General features: G+C 41.6%; 1 protein-coding gene across 1 annotated transcript in view; it reads right to left on the reverse strand.

The window, feature by feature from the left end:
* Positions 1-3,721: 3,721 nt before the first annotated feature.
* STON2 (stonin 2) overlaps positions 3,722-26,710 on the reverse strand; it is a 65,786-nt gene continuing 42,797 nt past the window's right edge. Inside the window, exons 5-7 of the mRNA XM_054275030.1 lie at positions 13,457-15,292; positions 7,220-7,422; positions 3,722-5,943 (exon numbers count right to left, since the gene is read on the reverse strand). Coding sequence (XP_054131005.1) covers positions 5,860-5,943; positions 7,220-7,422; positions 13,457-15,292 — 2,123 coding nt within the window. The 3' untranslated portion in view covers positions 3,722-5,859. The remainder of the gene's footprint in view (positions 5,944-7,219; positions 7,423-13,456; positions 15,293-26,710) is intronic.

Genomic DNA, 26,710 nt, shown 5'->3' on the forward strand with positions numbered 1-26,710 from the left:
CCTGTCCCATTGTTCAGAGCTGAGAAAGACACCTTTCATAGCTAGTGTATAAAATACTATTCCAATTACTATTTTATATACAGCAGTTGCTGTTAGGCTTCTAATACTACGACCAAGAGGACAAGAGTTTTTTCTGGGACTGGTGCACCTCACTTTTCAGACACATCTGCTGTGACCCACACCTGCACCTAAGCTGAAACAGTGGGCTGCTCCTCCATCTTTTGCTTCATCTCCAGCTGACCTTCAGCACTTTTTGTCTTAAACATTTACAACATATCTGGACTAGTCAGGATTGGCAATCATGGCAACTAAGAGTACTGAAAGAAAATTGTGGGTTTTTTTCCTCTCCAAATTGTGCTATCTCCCTCTAGTCATGTCTTTTGTTTGGGTGCACACTGCACTGGCACTCTGACCTCCCCATCTCTTGTAGGGTGTTATTTTGGCTTATCTCTAAAGACTACACTGTTGCCAAGGAACTTTGAGCTCCTTGGTTTTAAAATGTCCTAGGTTTCTCTAAGTTTTTCTTTTTAAAAACATTATGCATATTAGCAAGCTATCACGGTTAATAAAATCCTGCCCTCCCTATTTTATATGCTCATTTCCAAAAGTCACTGAGTATCTGAATTGTAGTAAAAAACTCTTAGCATTAACAGCTGCTGAATCCTAACTTTGTTTCTTCTGGCTGACCCGATTTACTCTTGAATAACAAACATGAGGCATTGTACCTTGTGTACCTCCATTTTCTGATACTGTAAAATGGTTGACTTACTGTCAGTTGTACTGAGCTCAGAGCAATACTCTGAACAGCACTTATGATGAGTATCTGATTTTATTTGGCCAAGAGAAGTGCCCAGCTCTTCAGTCTGATACAAGGAATGCTTTTTGAGAAAAACAACAGACTGAAGTGTGTCTCAGTGACTTTGAATGAAGCGGAAAGATGTATGAAATGGCACATGGCTTACTGAACTTTGAAAGAACTCAGAGAATCATAGCAGAGGACTCTACGTACCTTAGACCTGATACTTGCTTTGCAAACACGTTCTGCTCACTCTTTCATGTACTCCTGGTTTTAGTGGTCAAAGAAGAGACCACTGAGAAGAGGCTACAATCCTCAATTACTTTGTTTCCAAATGCTAGACCATCTTCCATATTATGTTAGTACTACTTCAAACTGTTACATGGCTCAGGCTCTAGGCTGCTCCATTTCCCTTGCAGTCTATTGTTCAAGCTGCCTGATCAAATGAAGTTCTCTCTTTTCTGTATGTAGTCCCTAAACTTCTAATTTATGTTGTCCTTTATACCATTCAAAATATTCCTTTTCCTCTTCTGAATTCAAGATCTCTGATTTATCAGAATATACAGCACATATGACTTCAATTTCACAGTGAAAGTGTGGATATGCTGTTTCATCTTAACATTTATTTAAATTTTCATGTAGTTTAAACAAAAACATGACATCCCGTTTCAACTGATATAAAGAAATAAAACAAACCACTTCTACGAAGTTAGCCAGTGTATAGACTTACTTATTTTACAAAATAAGAAGGTAGGAACATGTTACAAAATAACAATCAAACCAATCAATGTCAATAGTGCAAAGAATAAATTGCAAGTATGAAAGAGAGAGACAGGGAAGGAGGGTAGGATGGATGGGAGGATGGATGGCTGAATGTGTGAGGGGTGGCTGGCTGACTGAACAAAACAGGAACATTAGGAAGAGCTGTGCATGTTATCACACAAAATTTTGTATCTTAGACATGTCATGATGTAGATTTAACTTTAGTGTCAGAAGTGGGTAAGTACTTCATCCATTAGGTGATCTCTGTGTGCTGTAAATTCTTGTGCTGGTCAGTTCTAGAGAGTTTTTTTAATACAGCTATGCACACGAGCTGCTAAGAGCCACTGAAAGAAATTTTTCACCAACTGGAACAAAGGTGACCTATCAAGGACTTGATCAGTGCACTGAAGGGCCAAGGAAATGACTGAGAATTTTGTGCAAGCAAAAGAGCAAGCACCTCCAGGCTGAACTTCATACACCTTTTCCACTTGCTTTCATGCCCTTTCTTGTGCAATTGCTGTCTATCCTGGGAGGTGACTGTTCAAGAGGGAGTTTTAGCAGCTACCAAATAATGTGGACAGATGTTGGACATCCTATCAAGTGACTGTCAGCCAGCAACCCACCAGAGCATGAAGATTATTTCTGTAGTGTTTATAATGTTACTGCTATAACTGACTCCTTCATAGGATGACTACATTTAAATCTAAATAAAAGAACCAAAATAACATCAGTCAGTTTTAGTATTTCTCAGATGAATTCACCCATTTTCCTTTTCTAGCAGAGTGTCCATAGTTAATAAATGAAAGAAATATTAACTAAAATAACCTCAGCTGCCTGGAGATATTGTTCATCTTTACCCCTTGTGATCAAAGACACTTCATGTTTCTAGGCAAAATTCCCTACAATACCCCAAGTCTTACCACAGTACAAATATTAAAACCCTAATGAGAAATAGAAAGAGGACTGAAAGTGGTAATCACTTCAGGGAGTAAAGGTATGCTTACTTTGAAGGCACATTTCCTGCATGGAGTGTTTGAGTACTACAAAGCTTTCAAATATACCAAAGGACAGCGACTGCATCTTTCTCAAAAGAAGCAGAAATCTGAAACTAGTCAGAGAGATTTTTCTGCATGATTAAAAAACAAATAAAAATCCCCACTACAAGCACTGCTTCTATCTAAATAATTTCTGCTACTTTCAAACTCACAAACTTCTCAGATCTTTTCCCTTCACTCCAATCAAGTCTGTTCAAATTACTACTATACTCCCATGGGTGAAGAGTATATGTACATAAAGTACATATACGACAGTGTGTAACACTGAAAAACTGGCACAATTTAATCAATGAAAAACAGTGGAGACCTCAGTAAGGGCACTTAGGATCCCAGTGTTCAAATTCTCAATGCTTGTAATGGTGCTGGACTCAAAAAATAATTCACTTGAGACACCTGGTGACACCAACAATAGACTTCTTAAAAATTTTGGTTATTAGCACTCTTGAAAAATCAAACTACTTAGTCCAGTCCTTAGGAAATAAGGAAATTAAGATCTTTTGAGATTCTGGCTGGGGTATTCATCCTTAACACTTGAAAACTCAGTGGCAGGTACATCTAAAAATCTCTCCAGAGATAAGAATGGATTAGAATAACTTTTATATAAATCACAACACTTATCCAGTTTTGCCTGCATGAATTCATGATGACTGGAAGAAATACTTCTGTGTACAACTACACAAGAAAGATGAGAGTCAGGTTTTTCATCCATTGATTCTGAATTTAAAAAAAACCAAAAAACCAGTGATGAAGTGGTAGAGAAATTAAGTAAATCCATAAAGGTCCGGTATTTTTATCTTTCAGTTACTGGAACACAGAATATTCTGTGGCCCAAGTATGACAGAGGCTGAATAGTTTAACAATTCAACAGTGATGGAAAATTATATTCCTTTTATTTTCTCCCCTCTTAAGGTGTACAACATAACTTTGCTAACTTGCCTTACTTATTTGTGTTTCCATGAGCTATGGGGCAATAGGCAAAAAAATCAAGACACTGAGCCTGCAGGTCAAAGTAGAAATATCTCCATTTGTTTCACAAAACATTCTCACATTTCCTCAGTAACATCTCAGCACTGCTTCAGCTTGGTTTTTGTTTGTTTTTGGTTTTTTAAATTTTTTTTTTTTTTTTTTTTTATTTCTTGATGGTGAGATTTCAGAAACTGTACATTAGGAGCTGCAGTGAAAAGCAGGAAGATCACCTATAAATTCTTTGACTGCCATTGAACAGGAGTGAATTTTGAAGAGGAGTTGCCATGCAACTTATCATAGCCAGCCTGTGCCAGAGCTGAGAATCAGTCACAAATTCAGCCCTGTGCTCCCAAGTATTTCACAACCTATACAAGTTATCATGACTAATACCAGAAATTTTAATCCATTGATCTCAAAATCCTTAATAAAAGTTAATAGCATTCTTACATTTACAGAGAGATGTTGCAAATGCTTAGTGTTAACTAGTGTGCTCCAAGGAGCATCCTGGGCCCAGAGTGGAGTATTACAGTGGAGTATTACAGGCTTGTCAGTAAGTCCTACAAGAATTGAGACTTTACATATTTACACCATTTACATGTACACCATTTACAGTGGTGTACTTGTCCACGTATGTGTCACTAGGGTGATGCAGGCTTGAAATGTAGGTGCATATAAAAAAGGCATTTAAAGTTCCCTACAATTTATTTTAAATTCTACGACTACCAGTTTCAGGCTTAATGAAATTAATTTCATTATTTATTTGTGATTTTAACATTGTAGTAATTTTTATAGAAGTCACAGTGAATGTGGTAAATCAAGAGTGTATTAATTTTTTATATTAAATGTAAAATGAAATAAATTTATAAAAAAGCTTTCATTTTAATTCATTATGATTTTAAATTACATTGCCAAAGTTTTCCAAATGTGTATTTTATAGTCAGTAGTAACCTTTCAAAAGATAAATGATTTAATAAATTACTTACTTTACATTTAACATTACAAGACAAAATATTACACAAGCCATAGAAACAACTAAAAATGGGTACTTTTAACACTGTTTTCTCTGAAAATATGTGTGAATGAGTGATTTTTATCTTCTGCATTTTTATTTAGAAAGAAGTTTTAAGACTTGCTATTACTTCCAGGTAAGTGGGGATAAAAAATCTCCATGATAGAAGCTTGTTAATTTTTGGAAAGAGATTTTGGAGCCCAGTTAATAGGAGTATTATAAAGAAACAAGTTACTTATATTGTTGGTTCAAGATAGAACATGAAAATAATATTGTGCTGGACAGGCTTCCAAGGATTTTCAGGAAAACAAACAACATTTTCTGTTAAAGTAATTGTGTTCTGACATTTTCAATAACCACCCATTTTACCCATCCAAGAAAACATACAAAAAACCCCCAAACCCAAAACTAAACCCCCATGTTTTTCCCTTAAGTATCTTTCTAGGCAGGAATGATCTAATCTTAGCAAAGTCCCTCTGGTACCTCCACTACTGTGACACACATTCCCTATTACTAGCAGCCACGACCATGTTCAGTCAAGGTACCAGAACAGCTCAGACTACAAAGTAAGAATTTTAAGAAATCGCAGAGGCTTTCTTGTAACTTGTGCAAACCCTGTGAAAATGTGCACAGTGACATGTCACTCCAGGGATGACAGGAAGGGCTGAACAGAGGGACAGCTCTGTGATCAGCTCTCCTGTCCGTAGTTCATCTCCTTCAACACAGAGACCATTCTCTTTGTTTAAGATGCAGAGAGTGTTGATTCTTCAGAATGATGCTCAGGGTTTTCACTCTGTGGACCATTTCAGAAAGGAGATTTTATATAATTTTCCACTCGATCCTCCCTGAATTTTATTTGGCAGTTCAGAAGGAAGCAATTCAGTCAAAGGCCAAACCAAAAGGCATTGAAACAAAATACTTAATGTGGGAGGGCAAGATTGTGAGATAAAGGCTGTTTTCTGGTGTGGCTGAGATGGTTGCCAGACCATACTTGAGTGCAGAACCTAAATGGTGAAAAGGCAGAAAAGGCAGGCTTGTACTGTACTGTACAACTGTACTGGTTCCAGCAAAAACCCGTGGATCCCCTCCAAACAAACCCCGACCACATTCTTCTCAGAGTATGGAATTATAAAAAATTATACTCTTCAGAGCATTATTTTAAAAGTAGTAGTCACTAATTTTTTAAAAGAAAAGTACCCAAGCCCTGCAAGTCCTTTCTTCCAGGTCTTTAATTTGACCAACCCTCTTGGGACTTGCAGACTGATCTTCCTTTACTGTGTAGCACATTCATTGACATCTGCAGTCCTTTCTCCCTTCAGATCCTCATTCAAGCTTTTTTTCTGCTCTATTTCGACCTGGTAGAAGAAAAAGAGGAAGAATATTTGTAATGAGAACGGAAAACAGAAGATTCACAAATCTTTCTCTGTGGTGTTCTTGTGCTCATGTGAAGAAACTCTTGATGACCTGAGACGGCTGTGAGGAAAAATAGACTGAGGATCAGGGAAAATTGGATTTTATTCACTATAAGGATTTTCAGCCTAATCTAAGCAGTTCTACAATTCAGCAGTGTCATGAAATAATTCCCAAAAGAGATAATGTCATGCAGAGAACTCACATGACTTTATATTCATTGCCATTCCCAGTTGTACTCTGAATTCAAGCGCAGAACCAAATCTGCAGACGATAGGTGGCTTCCTACGTGACAGCAGAAAATCAGCCTTAATTATAAATTCTGAGAAGACTGATGTACAAAGCAAAGAGAGTTTTAAAATGATCTTGAGTTTGAAGAGACCCATAAGAATCATCAAATCCAACTCCCTGCTTCTTGAAGCAGTGCCTAACATTACCCCAAATCTCAGCACACTCCCTGCTGTCCTCAGGCTCAGAGGTGCTTTGGCCTACAAATACCAATTTGGATTGGGATAGGGCCAAGGGGATCTATGTTTGGGTTCTAAATTTCGACATCTCCAAAAACTTGGGAATAACCCAATGTTTTAATTCTTAAAAGAGATACTTAGGAAATATTATCTCCAGTGAATTTAAGAAACTACTAAAAATATAATTACAATTACCAGTAAAAATATTTGCCATGAGAATCTTTTCAGAATCTCTTTATCATTGCTCTCAAAGAAGGCAACGTAGGATGCCAAATTCTCTGCTGAGTATTCAGCTAACATGCAAATTTACTGAGATATTTTGGCAGGTATATACATAGTGCACTTTCCTATCTGCTCCTCTCCTTAGGGCAGGCAGAAGAAAGAAGTATTTAGGCAGAGTAATACTGTGATTCTTTTGTCTGCAGTAGGACTCCCACGGTAGCACTCCCACCAGGGAAGAGCAGCAGAACTCCTATCTAAACTCTCCCTATCAGCTAATCTCCAGGAGCTGGCTGTGTGCACGCTCTTCCACAGACAACGGCAAGCAAATTTATTCCATCTTTGCTGTGATAATCCGCTGCTTATTTGCCATGAATCAATAGCTGCACATGGGCAGCTACTGCACACAGCCTGGCATGAACCAAATCCCCATCTCTATTGTCCACGGTATTTTCTTTGTGTGCCCATACTTTCAAGACAATGACAATGCATGGCATGCAAAGTAACCATGGTGATCAGCACTGCTCAGTTTTACCTTGTAGCTGTAGTGTGCTGAATAGTTGACCCACTTCCTGACATCGGTCTTGTCCTCGACAGAGATGGAGCGGACAGCGGCTTTGGACGCAGAAGTGGTGGGCATGTCAAACTCCACATCTACATAGCGGACAAAACTGGAAGGCACTTCCCGGTCAGAGCCAAGCTCTAGGTGACAGAAAAAGCAGTGAGGATGGCCAGAAGCTGGAAAAAGAGAGTAAACAGTCATGAGAATTGTGTCAGATGAATCAAAACACAATGCCCAGGAGAAAGCAGCATCATGAAGCTGCAGGAAACCGAGAATCTCCCTCGCTGAATTAGCTCATAGCAAGTGTCTTACCTGCTTCACTGTGGCTGAAGTTAACAAAGGAATTAAACCAAATGCAAAAGGATTGCTAATCACTCTAGTTTGCTTTTAGTGGGTGCAAATACAAGAAGTAAATCAAGCACAGTAGGGTGAAAGTATTTGTCCTCTTGATTCCCTCAGTGTCTTTCACATGCTAAGTACATTGTGGCACATCCTTCTGAAATGCTGTGAAATGACAGTAAGGAAAGACAGAATTTGGAAATATTTGATGTTTATATGAAATTGTTTTCCCTGTTTTTAACAGAAGAAAATGTACTGGATAAGGTTAAATAACTTGTGTTCAAAAAGCAGATTTCTGCAAAGCTTCAAAACATCAATTTATTCCTCACTGGAACCCATGACAAGGTGGCTAGTCATTAAGGATGGCAAGGAGAGGAGGTAATGTTTAGCTCTGTCATATGTAAATAACCTTTCTTCTTTGTTTTCCTGGACAGCAGTGATGTTTAAAAATTAAAGCAGGGACTTCTAGTCAAACTAAGTTGCTTTTCCTCTGACTGCTGCCAACTACTTAAGCTCTTGAGCAAGTAATTTAATGTCTCTGCCTCAATTTCTCTGTTTGCAAAATGAGGATGAAAGCCTTCACAGCAACACAGGGCTTTCTGATTGAAAGGATCCCATAATCTATGTATGTGTAAATGAATGTGTAAGTAAATGAATGGAATCTTTGCCTGCCTTTATTACAGGCTTTAGGATTCCTGAACACTTGTTCACTAGGAAAATTCTTCTCCATGCAGGTCAGCAAGGTGTACAGGACAGAGAAAAGGACGGAGGAAGGCAAAGTAAAGAGAAATGGGTGGGGAAAGCCCAGAAGCTCCCACTGGGAAAAGCTGGAATACACCCGCTTAGCCCAAAGTCAGCCTTGTTAAACTGAAGCCTGAAAAGCAAGATGTACGATTTTGAAGTATGACTTGTCTCAACAGGATGAAATCAGGCAGTCTTTAGAGGGCTTAGGCATTGCAGCATCCCACCTGACTTCTGAAATAGAACTGAGAAAAAAATTCTACTCGGCTTAAGTCTGGGTAAGAATTTCATCTAGAGTCAGCCTCATATTTCAAAAAGGTCTAGCCAAAGCTCCCTCACTGCTGGAAGGTTTGTAAAATAATGTGTGTGCAGCAAATGCAGTGAGAGGCTGTGCAGTTCAGCAGAGACCAAGGGTATGCAGCACCATAGCTGGAGACAAGTTATGAATGAATGGGTGCAGTTATCAAGCAGATATAGAAGCCCAAGTTCTTGCAAGCATTAAAAATACATCTGCTTTTTATCAGGATTAATTATCCCAAGCAGAGTACTGACTCATTTGCCCTGGTTCTAGAGCGAGCCAGGATCTCTGATTGACAGCCCTTCCTGGCTTTTCATATGTGGACATTCTTTTTCTGGATCAAGAGCTGTGGTACACAGCAGGCCTTCCTCATGGTCCTGCCCACCACAGGAGAGCAGCAGCCCCAGGAGCTCTCAGAGAGGTCACTGTGCCCTCTAGCACTGCAGTGCTTTTGCTCCTGGCCAGTTCTTGAGCGTGGCTGTGGTGAGCACAGCCATGGTGGCAGCGCAGCTCAGGATGTGACACGGGGCCCTGGGTGACACAGCACTGCTCTCTGGTACTGCATTATGAAGATGCCTAAAACTGGCTCCAAAAATCTGTGTTCAGCACCCAGTACTGGCAACAAACCCCCAGTCTCAGGCTCCCCCATACTTTCATATCTCTCCTCACACTGTACCACTGTCAGCAGACTCCTCATTGTAATCCTTCCCGCTCATCTGCTCTGATATGCTTTTCCTCTCTAGTTTGCTGTGGGTTGCTCCCTCCTCCAGCTGGAGAATGCCAGCAGCCCAGGAGGAGTGGCTCTGTTCCCTGGTGCGGGCCACATCCACACTGCAGAACATTCAGCTTGTGCTGTGACATTCCTGAGCTGGCCTGTGCTCAGCTGCTTTTGGGGAGATGTGTGTGAAGGTATCACTGGGAAGTGTTCAACTGGGCTTGAGCACACTGCAGCACTTTGGAGAGCTGAGCTTTTCAACTCTTCATAATTTTCATAATTTCAACTGGATACTTGGTAACATCCCCTCCCGCCCCATCAATTGCATAAAAATTGTGAACGTTATTAATTTAAACCAGCTCGTTGTGGTAGATAACAAGGTGAACAGATTAAGAAAGCAACTGATCCACTGAATCTACTGCAAAATTACCTAGCCCATCAGTGTTCATTACTGTTCTGGGCATGAGGCTTACAGGGCACCACCTCTATAGACTGCTCAACAGACTCATTCAGAGCTCTTTCTCTAATGAACAGGTACCCTTCTTAGTAAAATCAGGAGGAATCAACACACTGCTTTTGTTTTACACCTCTTGTTTCCCTGAGCTACTACCAGTTTGTTCTGACAATCAAGGATCTGATAATTAATACATATGCAAGTGTAACTGTGATTGGAGAGAATGTGCTCCAAATGACTCATGACACTCCAAATGTCCCAACATGTTTGGATTAAAAGATATAATCTACTTCAGAAAGTATTCCAGGCAGCATGCCTGGGAGCCACAGCCAAACTTGAGAAAGTTCAAATCCAGATCCAAGGCTCTGCATAGATGTTACATCCCTGCTTCACAGAAAGAGCCTTTTCCCATGATCAAAGACTGTTTGGATATTTCCCTAGTATTCTACTGGTGGATTTAAAAAAAAAAAAAAGAACATGTGAAGCCCCTGTGAAGCAGCGACTGGATCTGTAAATAGCCTGCAAATAGGCATTCTTCCTCAGATCTTTTGTTCATAATAATTCTAAATATGTCACAGGCAATAAAGTTTACCAAACTGTAAAAATGGGCATATATTTGCTATGTGGATTTCAGCAATGTGCTCAGTAGAATCCAGTCCCAATTTTTTTCTTTAGGTCAAATCACAGTCAGAGTACGCACTGTCCTTCACTTGTCACATGCTCTTCAATGTTCAGTCATAAGCAGATACTTTGGCTACAAAATAATACAGACAGTGCTGATAACACTGTCTCCTAGAGTGAGAGTGCAAAGGGCCCCATCCCATTAGAAAGCACAGAAAGAAAAAGATAAGAGTGCAAAGCTGCTGAAATAAATTCTTAACAATCTGGGAGCTTAGGATGCTACAACCTGCATACAAGCAGTGAGTTATGGCAGGACACGCTCTCCTGGGGACGGCAGGTTTGGGGGTCATGCTCCTCACTCTACACAGAGACTGCACCAGTCCACATTCAGGGAATGGAGTGAAGCACAGCTGGCTATCTGGAGACCTCTGGAGTTCTGGGATTGTGTTTGCAAGGGACTGTGTGTCAGAGCACACACTGTGGATGAACAGGAAGTCCCAAAACGTGTGCCTACATGCGTACTCCTGTGAGCATGTCTGGCAGGCAGGCACATGTGCTGCAGCACACATGCAATGCATATGGCCCAAGTGGTGTGGACCTGTTGTGTGGCCTCTGGAGGCAGGTGGAGCTGCAGGCTGTGACCACCTGCAGCACTTCCCTCAGTTCCAATGTGATGCCACTACTCCTCCCCTACTGTGGAGTCCCAGGCATCAAAGCAGGTCATTACCAGGCCAGATATTTATGGAAGACCCAGAGCGCTCTTAGGGGTGAGTAACAGACATCACAGTAAGACAGCATAAAGTGTGAGTCACTGGACTCATAGTTTTGTGTTTAGTGCTTGAGAACTGCATCATTTATGACAACTTTGCAAATACATGAAGTTGAGTTATTACATGACTTGTGGATGGGGCTGGATACAGCCAAACGTGCACAAGGCTGGTAGTTAGATCCCACATGACTATCACCTGGACAAAAGCATATGTTGTCCATCAGGCAAATCTAAGAGGGAGTGGGAATGAATCCCTCTGAGTACCACTTAATATACCTCTTTGTTTGCCATATGCTTTGAGAAAGGAGAACCATGGGATGAAGTACCACCAATAAACAGAAATAGTTCATGAAGGGCAAGGTCAGATTTAAACTACTTGGCCTGCCCTGTCATCACTCTGGGATTCCCTCCCTCTCACATACCTCATGTGTCTTGGCCAAGACAGTGCTTCCAAGGCTCTTCCTTTCCCTGAAATAACATCTGATCTGACCGGAGGGGTGAGGACACTCTCTTCCTCTCAGGATGTAAACAAATACCAAGTGCCCTGCGTTTTGCATGATGACACTGATGGATAGATGCTCTGTGGCAGGGGTCCAACAGCAGCAACAACTCTGTAATGTATTTCCTTCCCCCTGTCACAGTGCATATACAATAAAGAGTCACGATGGGAGAGAAGGAAACAAGAAGCACAGATCAGTATCTCCCTCAGAGTAGCAATGAGTAAGGCAGCATCACCTTGCAGGAGGCAGCAGAGACAGGGGTTTGCCTCTTCTCCTGGTTTGCTACTGACATGTTCTGTGATTGTGTTAAGGTCTGAGGGCTTTCGTTTCCTCAGCTGTGATGTCTGTATGGCACACTGAGATCTTTGCAGAGAACATACCACAGAAGGCCCAATTTCACAGCATACCATTCCCAGAGCCTGTGCAGATGGCATATTGAGATTTTCTTCATAAGCATGTTATTGCTCATAAACAGCCTGGGGTGAATTTTTCATTGCTGAATTTCCTTCAAGCTTCCAAGCTCTGTCTTCCTCCACCTCAGTCTACAGCAAACCTGGAGCCTTCCCTTTTGCCAGTGATACCCCTCCAAACTGGTAACACGTGGTGTAAACTGCTGTCCTTGGGCTGAAACGTGACCCAAAAGACTAGGATATCTGGATCACTGTTTTGCTGACACTATAACTCAAACTCAGGAAAAACATATAGAGAGTGCCAAATGTGGTACGACAATAAGCTTTCCTTCAGGGAACACTGAAACCCTCCCAGTGACTCAGATGCATTACTACAGCATTAATACTGAAAAGTCCGTATCATTTGTAAAATTCTAGATCAGATAGGTCAAGAAGTAGAATTCACTACACCTAAGAATAAGCCTGACTTGTCCAGCTTTATTGTGCACTATGGATGCCAGACAGCAAATAGAACGACTACCAGAAATGGCCAAAGGGAACAGTAGCTTGCCTACATCATTTTCATGTTTAATTATGACCATGCTACTAGAAATACAAAGACTTGGGATAGAAATACAAAACGGGTTTCATGCTGGTATTCTCTCTTCAGGTTTAAGCTGTAATTCCCTGTCTGTACTAATGACACAAACATAGCCACAAAATGGTGTTTGGAAACGTTTTTGGTTTTTTTTTTAATGGTTGAGCAATGTCTTCTGTTCTCCTACAGTCCCCACATCAGACAATTCAGAGGCATTAACTGTGGCACATGCATTGAAATACGTAGCACTGTCCCAGTATGCTTGGAAAAGATAACACATAGTGCTGGAGCTACAGCAATATATCTGATCCTGTCATTCAGCCCCACATTGTAGAATCTTGCTTCTGCAAGTTACATGAAAAAGCCTTGCTTCCAATCACAGTACTGAGCACACAAATGTTTGATGCCTAGGTTTCAGAATCACAGAACCATTTATTGGAAAATATCTTTCGGATTATCAAGTCCAACCATTAACCTAGCAGAAATCTAGTCTACCACTAAACCATCTCCCTAAGTACTACCTCTTTGAAATACCTCCAAGAAGAGACAGAACACATATTTTTGCATCTAGAAAACCTAAAACTGATTTTATCATTAGCTGTATTTGTAGTATATGTAAAACTATTACAATGAAGGGTCAGACAAATACTTCATGCAACTAACTTATGCCTTTGGTACACTACAGAGGATGATATATCTCTCACCATTTAAACTCAGTATTTCTTATCTTTCAAAATACGTAATTTGTTTTAGTTTATTCCTGCAGAGATGGTATATGGCACTCACCTGAGTTTTTGTCAGGCAGTCGGTTTATCCTCCATACGATGGAATTAAAGGCATGCTCGTATTTGGCAGTTCCCAAAGTTACTCTCATTACTGGCTCAGAACCAGACAGACTGGTTGATCCAAAAGTGGCTCCCTTGTTCACCTTGGCTTTCAAAGATTTCTCCCCCAGGACACTCTCCCTGCGGAAGTTCTTCACCCACTCACTTGGCACGGGGTAGCGGATCATCACGTTTTCACAAGGGACCTGAGTTAAAGGGTCATGGTTGGAAGAGAACCCCGTGGACATCATCAGCCAGCTCTGCACCTCCACCTCAGCACCATTGATGCTGGCAGCTGTCCTCAGAGTAAAAGGCAAAGTTTTCTCGGCAAAGACAGTCCTGAATCTCATCAGTTCAAACCGACAGGCATCCAAGGGGTTGAACAGGATAATACGGGAGTTATTAAACACATCCTCGTCCACACATGAATGGAAGCGGCAGCTGTATAATTTAATCCACTTAGTGGTAGTAGTGGGCATAATATCCTGCCTTGCAACTATTTCATTCCCTTTGATCAGGATATCATTAAGGCCCAGTCTGCATTCTGCCAGGCCAGAAAGGAAGCTGAGAACATAGATATGAGTCAGCACACTGTGCTGGAGAATCCCACTGTCTCCCTTGGCCAAGATGCCATGAAACTCATCCCTGACATCCACAGTGATTTCTTCTTCTTGATAATTCAGTCCCACTGTGCTCAGATCTGTTGATGAAGCTGGCAAGTTCATCAGTGTGTCTTGCACAGCAGTGATGAAGCTAAGGAAGTCTTCATAATCTGTAGTCCCAAGCTTGATAATTTGCTCTCTCTCTGCAGTGTGTGCAATGGCCGGCTTAGGTTGATACTTCTTTTTCTCCTTGTATGTTGTGCGATCCAACCGCACGCTGTGTATCCTTCCATTCTCATCGTAGTTCTGCAGCTTGCGCTCTGAAATCTCATGATTGATTTCAAGTTTGAGCTCCCGAAAAGGCTTCTCGAGTCCCTTCTCATAAAAAAGCTGTATACATCCACTGTTAGTCAGCTTGACGTATATTGGTCCCCAGTGCCTCGATGACATAATGTTCTTCTTCTCTGGGATCCTCAGCATCATTGGCCATCCATCCTTTGGCTGAACTGGTGCCAGGTTAAATAAAGCTGCATCCAGATCATATGGCATCATGGGGTCATCATCAGGCAAGGTAGGACTGCTTACGCCATCTGGGTCTCCAATCTGGAGCTGTTTGAGCTGCTCTACAGCATCTGTATGCGTTACAGTCTTGTTTGCCTCATGGAAACTGACGGTATCAGGCTCTTGATGGAGAATAATGAGAGAGTCTCTTTGGCTTTTGCCTGGAGCACTGGAGACAGAAGAGCTTTTGGAACGCCTCTCTTGCTCCTCAAAGAATGAGCTGAATGGATTGATGGGTGAGGGTTGGACATCTCGAAGAGATTCATCCAGAAAGGGATTAGTAGCACTCCACGGTGGTGTTTCAACAGAAGGCAACTTGGTTAAAGAAGAGAGATCTAGTTTTTGAATTTTGGAGAGGTCTCCCAATGTACTTTTAGGACGCTCTCTTTTCTTTAAAGACGTAGTGAGATTAAAGTTAACATCTGGAGCCTGTGTTTCTGCAGGTGGGGTATCTGTTTTCAAGGGAGAAAGGCTCTGTGGTGCAAAACTGACTTCATTGTCATCAAAAGTCACCCAGCTGGGAAAGCGAACTGTGGTTGAGGCAGATGAATGGCCATTCATGGAGGTGTTGTTCAGCTGCCAGTTGACAGCCTCCATATCTATCTCTTCATCTTCCTGGAGAGACGAGGAGTTGTCTTTAAAAAAAGAGGGGAGGGGAGGAAATTTCAGCTAATTATTCCGGAATTACCTAGTTCACTCCTCAAAAAAACCCTCAGAGTCTGCACACTCAAGGAAGGCCTATTCATATGCTGGGCAAGAATAAGATAGTCAAAAGACTTGGCTAAAATGCTGAGGAGTCTGACAAGAATTAATTAAAAGATACACAGTTGAACACAGAAAAGGAATCCAGAAAGACATATTAAAGGAATGATAGCAATGATTATACTGATCTCATCCCAACATAATGACCTAAAGGAGAAACCACATGTCACAGTGATTTTTTAAAACTTCCCTCTCTAAACTTTCAGGATGCATTTCGTTTCTACTGTTATCTTCTGTTATTTGCCTGGAATGTTCCCTCAGTCTTGTTACAATTTTCCTCCCTTTTCTCTCACCATACCCTTTGCTCCAGAGAATAATCCAGTAGGAAAAGGAATGAACACTGAGGAAGAGCACATCTGCAATCTGTTCCCACGTACTTGTCTGTGCATTTGCCATTACCACAAAAGCACATGGGGTATGGTGATGGAACTACAAAAGGTGCCCAGGTGTGAGTTTTCCCCAGGATGTGTTCAGCAAAGAGACTCTTTGTTGTACCCAGTGTGCAAGACTCTGACAGTCCTTGGATGTGTCTGAAACATCTCTTGGCGAAGCTGTGATCTAGGGATATATGTTAGGATAAGGAAAAACATGGTTTTAACTTGTGTTGTGGAAGCTGTCCTCATGCTCTCCCAGGACAGGGCACCTTTGAATGCTATTTTCCTAGTCTCAGGCTCTGCCAATACACTTCTTAGAAAACTGTACCACAGTGCGCTATTTCAGTCCCAGCTCTTTCCAGGATTGTTGTAGTGGTAATAAGGTGTTTTCCAAAATGAGCACAAATTCTCAGTGTTAAGAAATGTAATGATCTTCTTCCCATTTTTTTCCTACTGAGCTAATGAATCAGAATGCTCTAAAAAATGAGCTGCCAGCATGAAATTAAACTCTGTAAGTGCACCATGTTTGTTCTACATGACACAGCAGTGCTGGCATTTGTGCTTTTTGCTTCTCCCAGAAATCCCATGTTTTACCCAAGTCACTGTTCTTCAGTACAAGCAAGAAGTAAATGTAAAATGTAGCACTGTGGTATAGCTGTACACCTGTGATTTGAGTGTAATTTACAGCAACAACACCACCGAACTATTTTAAGTAATTATTTAAATTGCCACCATTTCCCAAAAAAGATGAGCTTGATTTCCATTCTGCCTCAACCATAACAGACAATTTGAATTTTTATTTCAGCTACAATTTAGAATATGAAATAGGGAATAATCATGCTAGCTGAAGTGCTGCCATGAGCTCATTATAATCTCTTGGCTAACTTGATATTCTAGTCCTCTCATTCCAGTAAGTCTACCCAACCTTCTGATCTAAGGACAAAACACATCAACCAAGTTCTAAGGGTTATTACAATTGAAAATTATATATGAAGGTGAATGATACCAATTTATTTTTCAAGCCACAGCACTACAAAGCAATAACAAGAACAGACAGCTTTTACAGACTACCCATGCATTGCAAAACTGTTGAAAAGGACAGTCTTCGACATACTATCTTTAAGGACCCTAGAAGCTTTTGTTGACTTTTTCCATCGATGTTTTGACTTTTTCTATCAATTATCTTTCTACACAGAAGTCTGTGTTTATGGGAAAGAAGGACAACTGCATTTCAGGCGTTTGTGCTTATAGTGCTTCACTGCCCAGAATTATTCACCTGGTGTCCCCTCCAGTCGCACCACCCCTTGCTGCTTGGAGAAGGAAAAGAACATTTTCCCAACAAACAAGACTGAACTAACCATTAAGACACGGGTTTCATAGCACCAGAACAGCAGTAGTTGCAGTTGTAAGCCTCACTGCACTATGCAAGAAGTTATCAATCATTTTCCTCTTCTCTGTTTATCTTTATTCAACTGGAGAAACTAATTAATTAAATCAGAGCCTTTTCACTCTTCCTTGAATAAAGAAAATGTTCAAGAGAACAAAATTAGTTTGTAACGAACTTTCTTGAGTGATTTAATTTAAAAACACTCAGTATTTTTATTGTGCTATGTTTATTGAGTAGTTAGAACTCTGGTTCATAAAAAAAATTCCACCTGCATGTCAGATATGGTTTTTATGAACTCTGGTTCATAAAAAAAGTACCACCAGCGTGTCAGATATGGTATAGAATAACTGAAAAAATATTTCAACAATTCATAGTCTGTGTACAATGAATTCCCCTTTCTCTTGTACAGATCTTGGCTGCAACTACAGTTTTATAGAAGTTCCTTACGTGTTCTGCAGTGTGTACTATGCAGTGCCCTAAGAAATCAGAATGTGTCTGGCTAGTCTTAAAAAACCCCAAGCATCTGTGACATATTGTGTACAAAACTGATAAATTAGATTCGTGCAGAAAATATCCATATTCAGAAAATGCTTTTCTGAATATGGATCACTGCTTACGTTTTAGCCTGCAAACACTTCGAAGTTAGTGTACTAATATTCTTAGACAGAATTACAGTCAAGAACAAGCACACAGCCTATCCAAAAATCACCAGCAAAGAGAGACATACAGCTTTGAAGTGTAAGTGCCTGTGTCTCCAATTCATACCAATTCATCATTTGAACAGTAGACTCCAAATTCATGTAAGTGTACTCCAGCAGCTCATGAAAATAATGGACAAGGTTGTTAGTGTCTTGAATAAACCATTACATCTTTATATCAGGCAGTAATTACATTTAAGAGGCAGTTACTTTTAAAGGGAATAAAATTCTCCTACTCATAGCTAGAAAACATTTCATACTCCAAGTAAAAGCACTGCTTATCACTTAAACATAGATTTCTTTGGTTTTTTTGGTTTTTTTTCCAGTAAGTATGGCTACTCTAAAAAGAAATTGAGGTAAACACTTCTTGTTCTCTTTACATATTGAAAGAGTGGAGTTCTTCTCTCATGTAACACAATGGTAGTGAATGGGTCCCAGAGCTACTATAGAAAAAGAGGTTGTTTGATTTATCCCATTTGAGAGCCACAGCTCAGGAAAGCTCCTGAAGATCAGTTCATGTGTTTCCATTAGCTGGCCAGAAGGTGGTACATTACACTAATATAATTGTAAGAAGTGTTCAAGATTTTCACAAGATTTAGACAACACTATGCCTGTTCAAAGAATTCACATGCTCCATGTGACATCATACTATTTGCTTATAATTAAATCCAAGTTGTGAACAGATCTCACCTAAGTGGTGGAGAAAAGATCAAACCTCCTTCTACCTGAGAACTTATTTCTATTAAACAAACAGGTATATTCATAAAGTAATTGTCTTAGCAAGTAAGCATGCCTACATGATTCATTACAAAGCACCTTCATTTCTACCCCTGAAGACATGGCGCACATATCACTGACATATTTTTCCCACTATGTCATCTAACTGAGCTCTCAGCAAGGTGTGCTCAGCGCAGAGATTACCAAGACAGTGACTACACCCTAGACTTAGTCATTGCTACTGGCATGGGAATACTTGCACTCCCAGTCTGGGTAGGCAAGGCAAAGCCTGTGTGTGAAGAGACAGAGCAGAGCTGGAAAACACCAAATGAACCTGTTTCAGCAGAGAGATCAATAAGAGAATTCTGCAGAAGAATGAATCACACTACTTCATCTTTCAAGGAGCAAAGCAGAACAAGACATTCACAACATTTTTCAAAAGCGGTTCCTTTAAAGGTACTTTGGCAAAGATAAATGAAGGTAGTTTTCCTCAACGTACTTTGGACTTTGCTTCTCTCCAAAGATGTCTGCCTCCCTCTCTGATTTTAATCCACAGTACATACAACATATCCTTCAATAGTGGAGCTGCCACTGAGATGAGACTATTGACCTCATGAAGAAATTAGAGTGAATAAGGAAAGAGAAATGTGTCTGCAAGCCCAGGATACTTAATGAAATTGGTATCTGGCAAGAAGGATAAATCTGCAGCCAGCCCTATAAATGCAAAGATAATCCCACTCCATCTTGGAAGAGCTGATGCTACCATCCATTGAACAAGCTCTATTTTGCAAAAGGCAATCACTTAAACCTCTCACACACAGACAACACATTACTTCATTATGCCATAACTTTTCAAGCAATATATGGTGAACCAGTAACAAAATACAAAGGTTTGCAGACCTTGTTAGTTTTGTCTTGAGTACTTGAGGTAATACCAAAGGGAACAAGCCTCTCATTTGCAGTGCCAGACTGGAAACGTGCCAGCTACTGCATCTCCTCAGAATCTGGGGTCCCACTGAGCAGCATAACCCTGACAGCAAAGCAACACACTATGGTCTCATGTCTTGAGTTATGGATTCAAATGGCTGCTGCAGTACTGCACAGGTATGGGGTCTGGCCCTGCTGAATAAATGTGAGAAATGTTCCCATAGCTATAGGAAAATCCAAGGCAGGAGACCATTGTGTGTGTTAAGTGGCTGAAGCACTCTGGGTTTGCTATTGCCAGTCCATCAGTTCAGAAACTGAACTGGCAGTGACCACAAATGGTAACGTCAGCTGATGACAACTTGGTAGTCAATGCAAAATAACTGGTTCTCTGATTCCTAGGTGGACACTTCATGCATGGCTGAAACCAGTGTCACCCCAGCTATCTGCTCAGTCTTGTGCTGATTCTTTAGCATAAAAAGACAAGTCAATATACAGAGATGTTGAATAAGCCTGTACCACTGCTCCATCCACTGCTCACAAAAATAAACACTGCACATCATTTAGAAAGAGACAGGATGTTTTACATCTTCAAAAACACTACTGCAAACTCTACTGGCTCCTCACAACATTTAAAAATAGTAGCAATAACTTCCTCATGCCTATGCCTAAGGCATTTCCCAGGATCAAGTTTTATATCATATCAAGTCAGCAGCTCACATCCTGTCTGCCAGATTTGTCTGCATATCTCAGGTCATGTGGTCAAGAGGTAATCTCATATTTATACACTACCTTCACCCAGAGCACTATCAAAATGATTTACAAGTTTGTCACTGCTGATATTTAAAACAAACCCAAAGACCCCTTTAGAAACTTCTAATTTAAGATTCTGTGGAAACTTCAATTTCAGTCATGTATTTTAATAATTTAGTTGCCTGGTGAACTGTGGAGAAAAATGTGTTTCATAGACAAGACAGGTGACATATAGCTATAAATTACAGAAGATAGCAGTGCTCAACTTTTGCCTAATGCTAATACTTTTCATGCCTGTAGCTTGTTATGCAAACATTTTCTGTTTAAAATGCAGACAAGGCCATGTAACTGCATGAGAGTAGACAGTTTGGCAAGTTCTTCTTGCCTCAAGGCAGATGTGAGCTCCAGGCTACAGGGAAGTTTTATGAGCTAACAGGTGAGGTGCTCAGTGAAAAGGTGAGAAGAGCTGTAACAAAGCCATGTGTGTCTGAATTTGTTTTTTTTTTTTTAATTTTGGAGGGATTTTTGACACATAACACAAAGGACTGAAGGTAACTGGCCAGAAATAGTGTGATAAAACAAAAAGGACATGCAATGCCTGACCCACATAGATATCACTGAAGATGAACCTGCCAGTTCAACACTCATCCACACCCTCAATAAAAAAATAGTAATTAAAGGTGCCTGAGAAGCAGGATGATACAAAGAATATGACACAGGAATGAGCAGCAAAAGTCTTACGTGCTAATCTGAACCATGTGACTGTCTAAGTGACCATCAGCTAGCAATTTACAGCCTCTGCTCCACAAGTTTTCTCTCTGTAGCAAAACAAAAATATTGATGAAACGGGAAGTGTTAATGGTTGTTGTCATGTATGTTTGATAAACAGGCTATCATAAGTCATGTGAAAGCCTGTGGGTTTTCTAGAAACCATAAAGGATAAAGGGAATAAGCAAGGAAGCTCCTGCAGGGAACAAAACAATTGTAAAGAGTAGAAGCTGTGGCCCTTGGCTGAGCAAAACTTATGTGTGTCAAGCTCTTTGTGCACTGGCCATTGCAAGCATGTGTATCTGGATGAAAACAAAGAGAAAGGTGGAGAGACTGGAGTAAACAGCTGAGGCTCAATGCTTACATACTGGACTGGCTGGCTGTGAACTGCAAGGAGAAATGCTGGCCACAGACTAAGAAACAGGGTACTGTCCACACTATTTAGAGGCAAGGAGGATTCTAACAAAAAATACTGGAGGCAAGTGAAAAAGGTTTATCAAGACCTTGGAAAGAAAATGCTTGCAGTAATAGATTGTGAAACAAGTTTCTTACAGTGAGATAGGCATCAGCTTATTTGGTTATTGTTCTGTTATTGTCTTCAAAATTCATACTGGGCTGTTGCTAAGGTGGTTACAGGGTTGAGTCAGGATGCCGCATTGTCATTTTCACCTCTTGAGGCCTTTAAAGATATTTAAAGTGTGTTTTGGATATATGTTGAGCACGACAATTCAGAGACAGAACACAGTAGGAAGAAATATTCCCACTGGTGGTAACCTAACTCCAGCCTCCTTTATAGTGACACTGATCTCAGTTTTTGCCCATTCAAAAAAAAGTGATGCTGCAGGGGCTGTCTTGGAGGGTGTTATGAAAAACATGGCTGCACTGTCAGAGTTTGTGCTTGCCCTGCCAGTCTGATGAGCACAACCTACCATCAACAACTTCAGCCAACTCTGGAAAATAACAGAGTTGACCCAGCTCACCCATTGTATACATATAACAAAAGGACTCCCAAAGAGGGTAGAAGACAGAAAACTTTCTAGCTTGCTCATCCAAATACATTTTAATTAATTGTCCTGCTATGCAGCCCTCTACCCAAGTCTGAGAGTCTTGTTATCATCCTGTGGTGTTATCAGCATGTCATCTCCAGCCTCAGGCAGCAGTCCACCAGCCTAGGAGGCTGCTGTGACAGACTGGCTCGTTTTACGATATATTGCTGTGATTGATGAGGCCATTCCCCCTTTCCTACACTCATCTGCTCCAGGCCTGAGACTCCCTTAGCACAACCAGTCCAGGCTCCCACCATAAAACCCCAGCTGTTGGGGAGCTATTCACAATTGCAGGAAATCAACAGAACCAAATACTGGGCTGTTGCCTATCTTATGTCATTTTGGAGTTTTGTTTTTCCTTTTTGTATGTATGTGTGTAGCTGCCACAGTACACAGGATTATTCAGGGTCACTCCACAGAGGCAGCCAAACAGAAATGATCCAACAAGCAATTTCTTCCTCCCTCCCTTGGACCGTGTTGGTGTGATTACAGAGAACAGAAAGGCATGGGACTCTGTTAAGTGTGAAAGTTTGAGCAAAAATGACCCACACGAGAAGAATGGAAAGATGTAACTCATTATGTTATCACAGCACTGTGGAGAGAAGTGAAGAAGAAACCTATACTTCAGTCCTCTGAGCTGATTTTAAATTCCCATCTTTCCATCTTTAACAGGCATCTTCAATCCAAGCTATAATTCTGGCTGGAGGCAAAACACAAGGTGCAAATTTCTGAATGCTAGTCCCAAATAACTTCTTAGACAACTGATTTATTTTATAATTTTTAAGTTTTAGCAACACTCATCACTACCTAGTCTTAGCTATGTGCCCTATTTCATCCACAAATGATGCTCACCATTCCTTTGTTGGGAATGCAGAGAGGGGAGGAAAGGAACAGAGAATCCTGAAAAATTTTCTCCTGAGGCACCAGAAGTAGGAATTAGGCAGGGTACTAGGACTGGATAGGGTGGAGCTCTCGGTGTCAGGACAATCCCTGTACAAAATACACCACAGAAAGCTAAATGGAAATAGACTTCTACATTCTGGAAATGTGGAAGGGACCTAACAGATCTCTGCAGGGTACAGGACAACGGAGGGAAAAAAAAAAGGTACGGACAGCGTGACAGGAAGCCTTACTGCCTCTATCACCAAACTGCGTGGCTGGTTTGGTGGCGGCGCCAGAGAGACAAGAGCTGAGCACAGAATGTGACCAATGTGAAGGAAAACAACAGGGCCCCCACAGCTGCTGTGCCCTGTAAACAAAGCTCAGCTTTCTGAAGGGCCTTGTGAGATTTTGCAGAAGAGTCCTGAAAAAACTGAGGTCTGCCCAAAGGAAACAACAGGGATTAGAGAAATGAGGAACATGGGATAATAAGATGAGGACTTCACTTAGCTTAAACAAAAGGTACTCAGATTACAAAATATATATTTTAATGTACTCCTAGAAAAAGATCAAATGAACATTCAGGAAATAAATGGGCAACACTTAATGTGTAACCAAAATACCCAAAAGCAGTATCTTACACAGTGGCACTGACTTATGGAGGACATTGACAGGAGCTATCTAAGAAGAACAACATTATTGCTGTGGACAAGAATGACTGCTCGGTTCACTGATGAGCATTCTATTCTACCATTTCAAGAACTGATCATGTTCTTGGAGAAGAGATTTTTTTTCGTCATGAGATAATGCTGCAAAATTGCTTCAGTATGTTATGAAAATGGGGACGAGAGAAATTTTTTTCATCTACTGGTCTATCTGGATAAAGGACTTCTATAAAATGTCAGAAATAGCTGTCAGATGAGAAAGTACCACCAGCAGACTTCCACTAGGTTAACAAGTCTGGAAGAAATATTTAAATTCATTTAGGAATGTAATGTATTCTGATCTTTTGCACTGCATCTCTTCAGTTTGCAGATTTGTACCACTCATCTAGGTCACATCAAGGTCAAATGGCAGAAACAAAAAGGCCAGTCATGTGGACAAGGACAGGCACCCCATGGAAAGGTTTGAATTTAACTTCTCACATGGAATGGCATTTCTTGTAAGCTTTGTTCAGAAACACACATTTGAGCAACTGAAGTCATGAAGGAGAATTCTGCCTTCCCACTGGCTTCAGGAAAGCATGTTTCTGCTTGAGACAAGAAAAGAGAATGTACTGGGAGTCTGTTTATTTGAACCACAATTTTAATGCTCTAGAAATGCTGACAACTTGCAAGATTAAATCCTGTATTTACTAACTCAGCAGTATCCTCCCCCCCTAAATTTCTCCATCAACACCACACCACAACATAAGGGAGAAACTCTAGAAAACAAGGTATCTTTTGACACTTGGCAAATCTGCACTTGAGTTCTCTGAGCTGGATCTAAACAAAACTATTTCTTGGGATTAACTCTCATAATTTTGGATATGAAAAGTGGTTCACCCATAAAGCAAACTGAAACCCAAATCTCTCATTAGATGATCTGAACAGTTGTCAGTTGGCAGCAGCCTGACTGTGCAGGGGTAAAAACCATGTCACAGTCCCGTGGGTGAGCCAGTCTCCTTGTGAATAGTTCCAGGATGCATCAGGAAGCAATTACCAAATCCCAACAAAACCTACTTATGATCCCTTTCCTTCATCACCAACTATCACTTAGAGAAGCCAGAATTATTTTTCTCCTCTCTCCCCTACAGTTAAAACACAAATTAAGGGGATTTTCTTTTTCCCCTTTAAACTTTCAGCCCTGTTCAATCTCTTTGTGACGAGCCTTTTGTCTTCGGGGAGAGGCTATTTCGCTGGAAGCCAATGGAAAGACCACTGTCCGGCAGACAATGGAGCTGTCTGCAGAGCAGGCGCTTCGGAGCGGAGAGCGGGGCGCCTGAGCCAGAGGCATTCCCGGCCTGTTGCCATAGCAGCGGGACGAGCGGCCTGCCCTCCCCGCCGGCCTGCGGGGAGCGCGGGCCTGGGTGTCGGTGCCGGGCCCGCGGAGGGCAGGGCAGGAGCCCGGGGCTGGGTGGCCGTGCGGGCGCCGCTGAGGACAGGGCAGGAGCCCGGGGCTGGGTGGCCGTGCGGGCCCGCTGAGGACAGGGCAGGAGCCCGGGGCTGGGTGGCCGTGCGGGCCCGCTGAGGGCAGGGCAGGAGCCCGGGGCTGGGTGGCCGTGCGGGCCCGCTGAGGGCAGGGCAGGAGCCCGGGGCTGGGTGGCCGTGCGGGCACCGCTGAGGACAGGGCAGGAGCCCGGGGCTGGGTGGCCGTGCGGGCCCGCTGAGGGCAGGGCAGGAGCCCGGGGCTGGGTGTCTGTGCGGGCACCGCTGAGGACAGGGCCAGGCAGTACCGGGGTGCGCGGCGCTCCCTGCGGGCTGGCCTTCGCCACAGGCTGCTCCGCAGGACCGGCTTGTACAGACAAGCCTGGGCGCTAACTACAGAATCTGAACTAGATCAAAATAACATGCACCAAACACGTTAACAGCATTGCGTGCCTGGAACTGGCATCCTTCAGGGTCCACCAGAAATCTCCGTGTTGGGAAAACACGGGAGGTCCCTTGCTACAGTCATTTCATAGGAAGCCCTGGCTGATCAAGGATGTTGAGTGGACGGTTTGCATTTTCAACCAATTCTACATATTTTATCTCCTTCTCCAGCAAAGCAGGCAACAGTGGGAACCATTAGAAAGTCATTAAATGGAAGTGGCAACACTTTCTCAACACGAAGAATAAATACAGATAGCATTGGTTGCATTATCCTCTGTAAAGATAGGGTAGAGTTGAACAAGACAGCAGCTACTGGAATCCTATATGCTTTCCCCAACTTTTGGCTCCCAGCATTGTGTCTCTGTATGTACGTGTAGCTCTAGAGTATGCAGATTTTTATAATCCACACCTGAGTCTCACTGTCCAAACTGAAAAGTTCTGGTTGCTTTTGCGATAGGTAAGACCCTTTTCTCAATGATCTTTGATGGGGAAAAAAAAGAAAAAAAGATCTATTGTTATCTTATTTCCTTTCTTACCTTCTTATTTCCCTTCTTATTTACTGTCATGCTTGGGTACAGAAATTGAGGAAACAACATCAAGCAGACAAAGCAACTCCCTTTTCAGCCAAGACCAGCTTTACTTTTGATTTGATTGGAAGAACAAGGATCCTGCCTGCAGCAGCTATCCACTCCAGCAGTTTGTAAACTGTAAGTTTTATGTAAGTACACCAAAGTCTGAGTGTTTCTTCATTGTCTTTTTGACCTGCAAAGCAGGCTGAAAATCTCTTGAGAACAGGAGCTCTCACAAGAGTATATGAACTTCAGGTCAGGACAGAGTCTCCTGGATCAGCATTCCTGACAGCATTTCAGTGATTCTCTCTTGGTCCCAGCTGGAACCTGTACATGCTGAGGCAGCTGCAAGACAGACAATAAGCTCAACTGAACAGCTTCCAGCTTCAGTAGAGCTCTGGAGTTCAGCTTAAATTTGGGAAGTAGAAAGTTCAGGTTGGTTCTTTTCATTTACATTCCTTCATTCATTTCCTAACAAGGGACCACCTGGAAAAGGGGTATTGCCCTGTCTGCCCATGGATGGCCAGATGCCAACAGATTACACTGCTGAGTGAATATATTCCTCAGATGTCTGCACTTGCACGATGCAGCAGATAAAAGATATGT

The sequence above is a fragment of the Melozone crissalis genome, unplaced genomic scaffold, assembly GCF_028551555.1.
Source record: "Melozone crissalis strain CALT ecotype California unplaced genomic scaffold, PUWL_Pcris_2 ptg000018l_1, whole genome shotgun sequence".
NCBI lineage: Eukaryota > Metazoa > Chordata > Aves > Passeriformes > Passerellidae > Melozone > Melozone crissalis.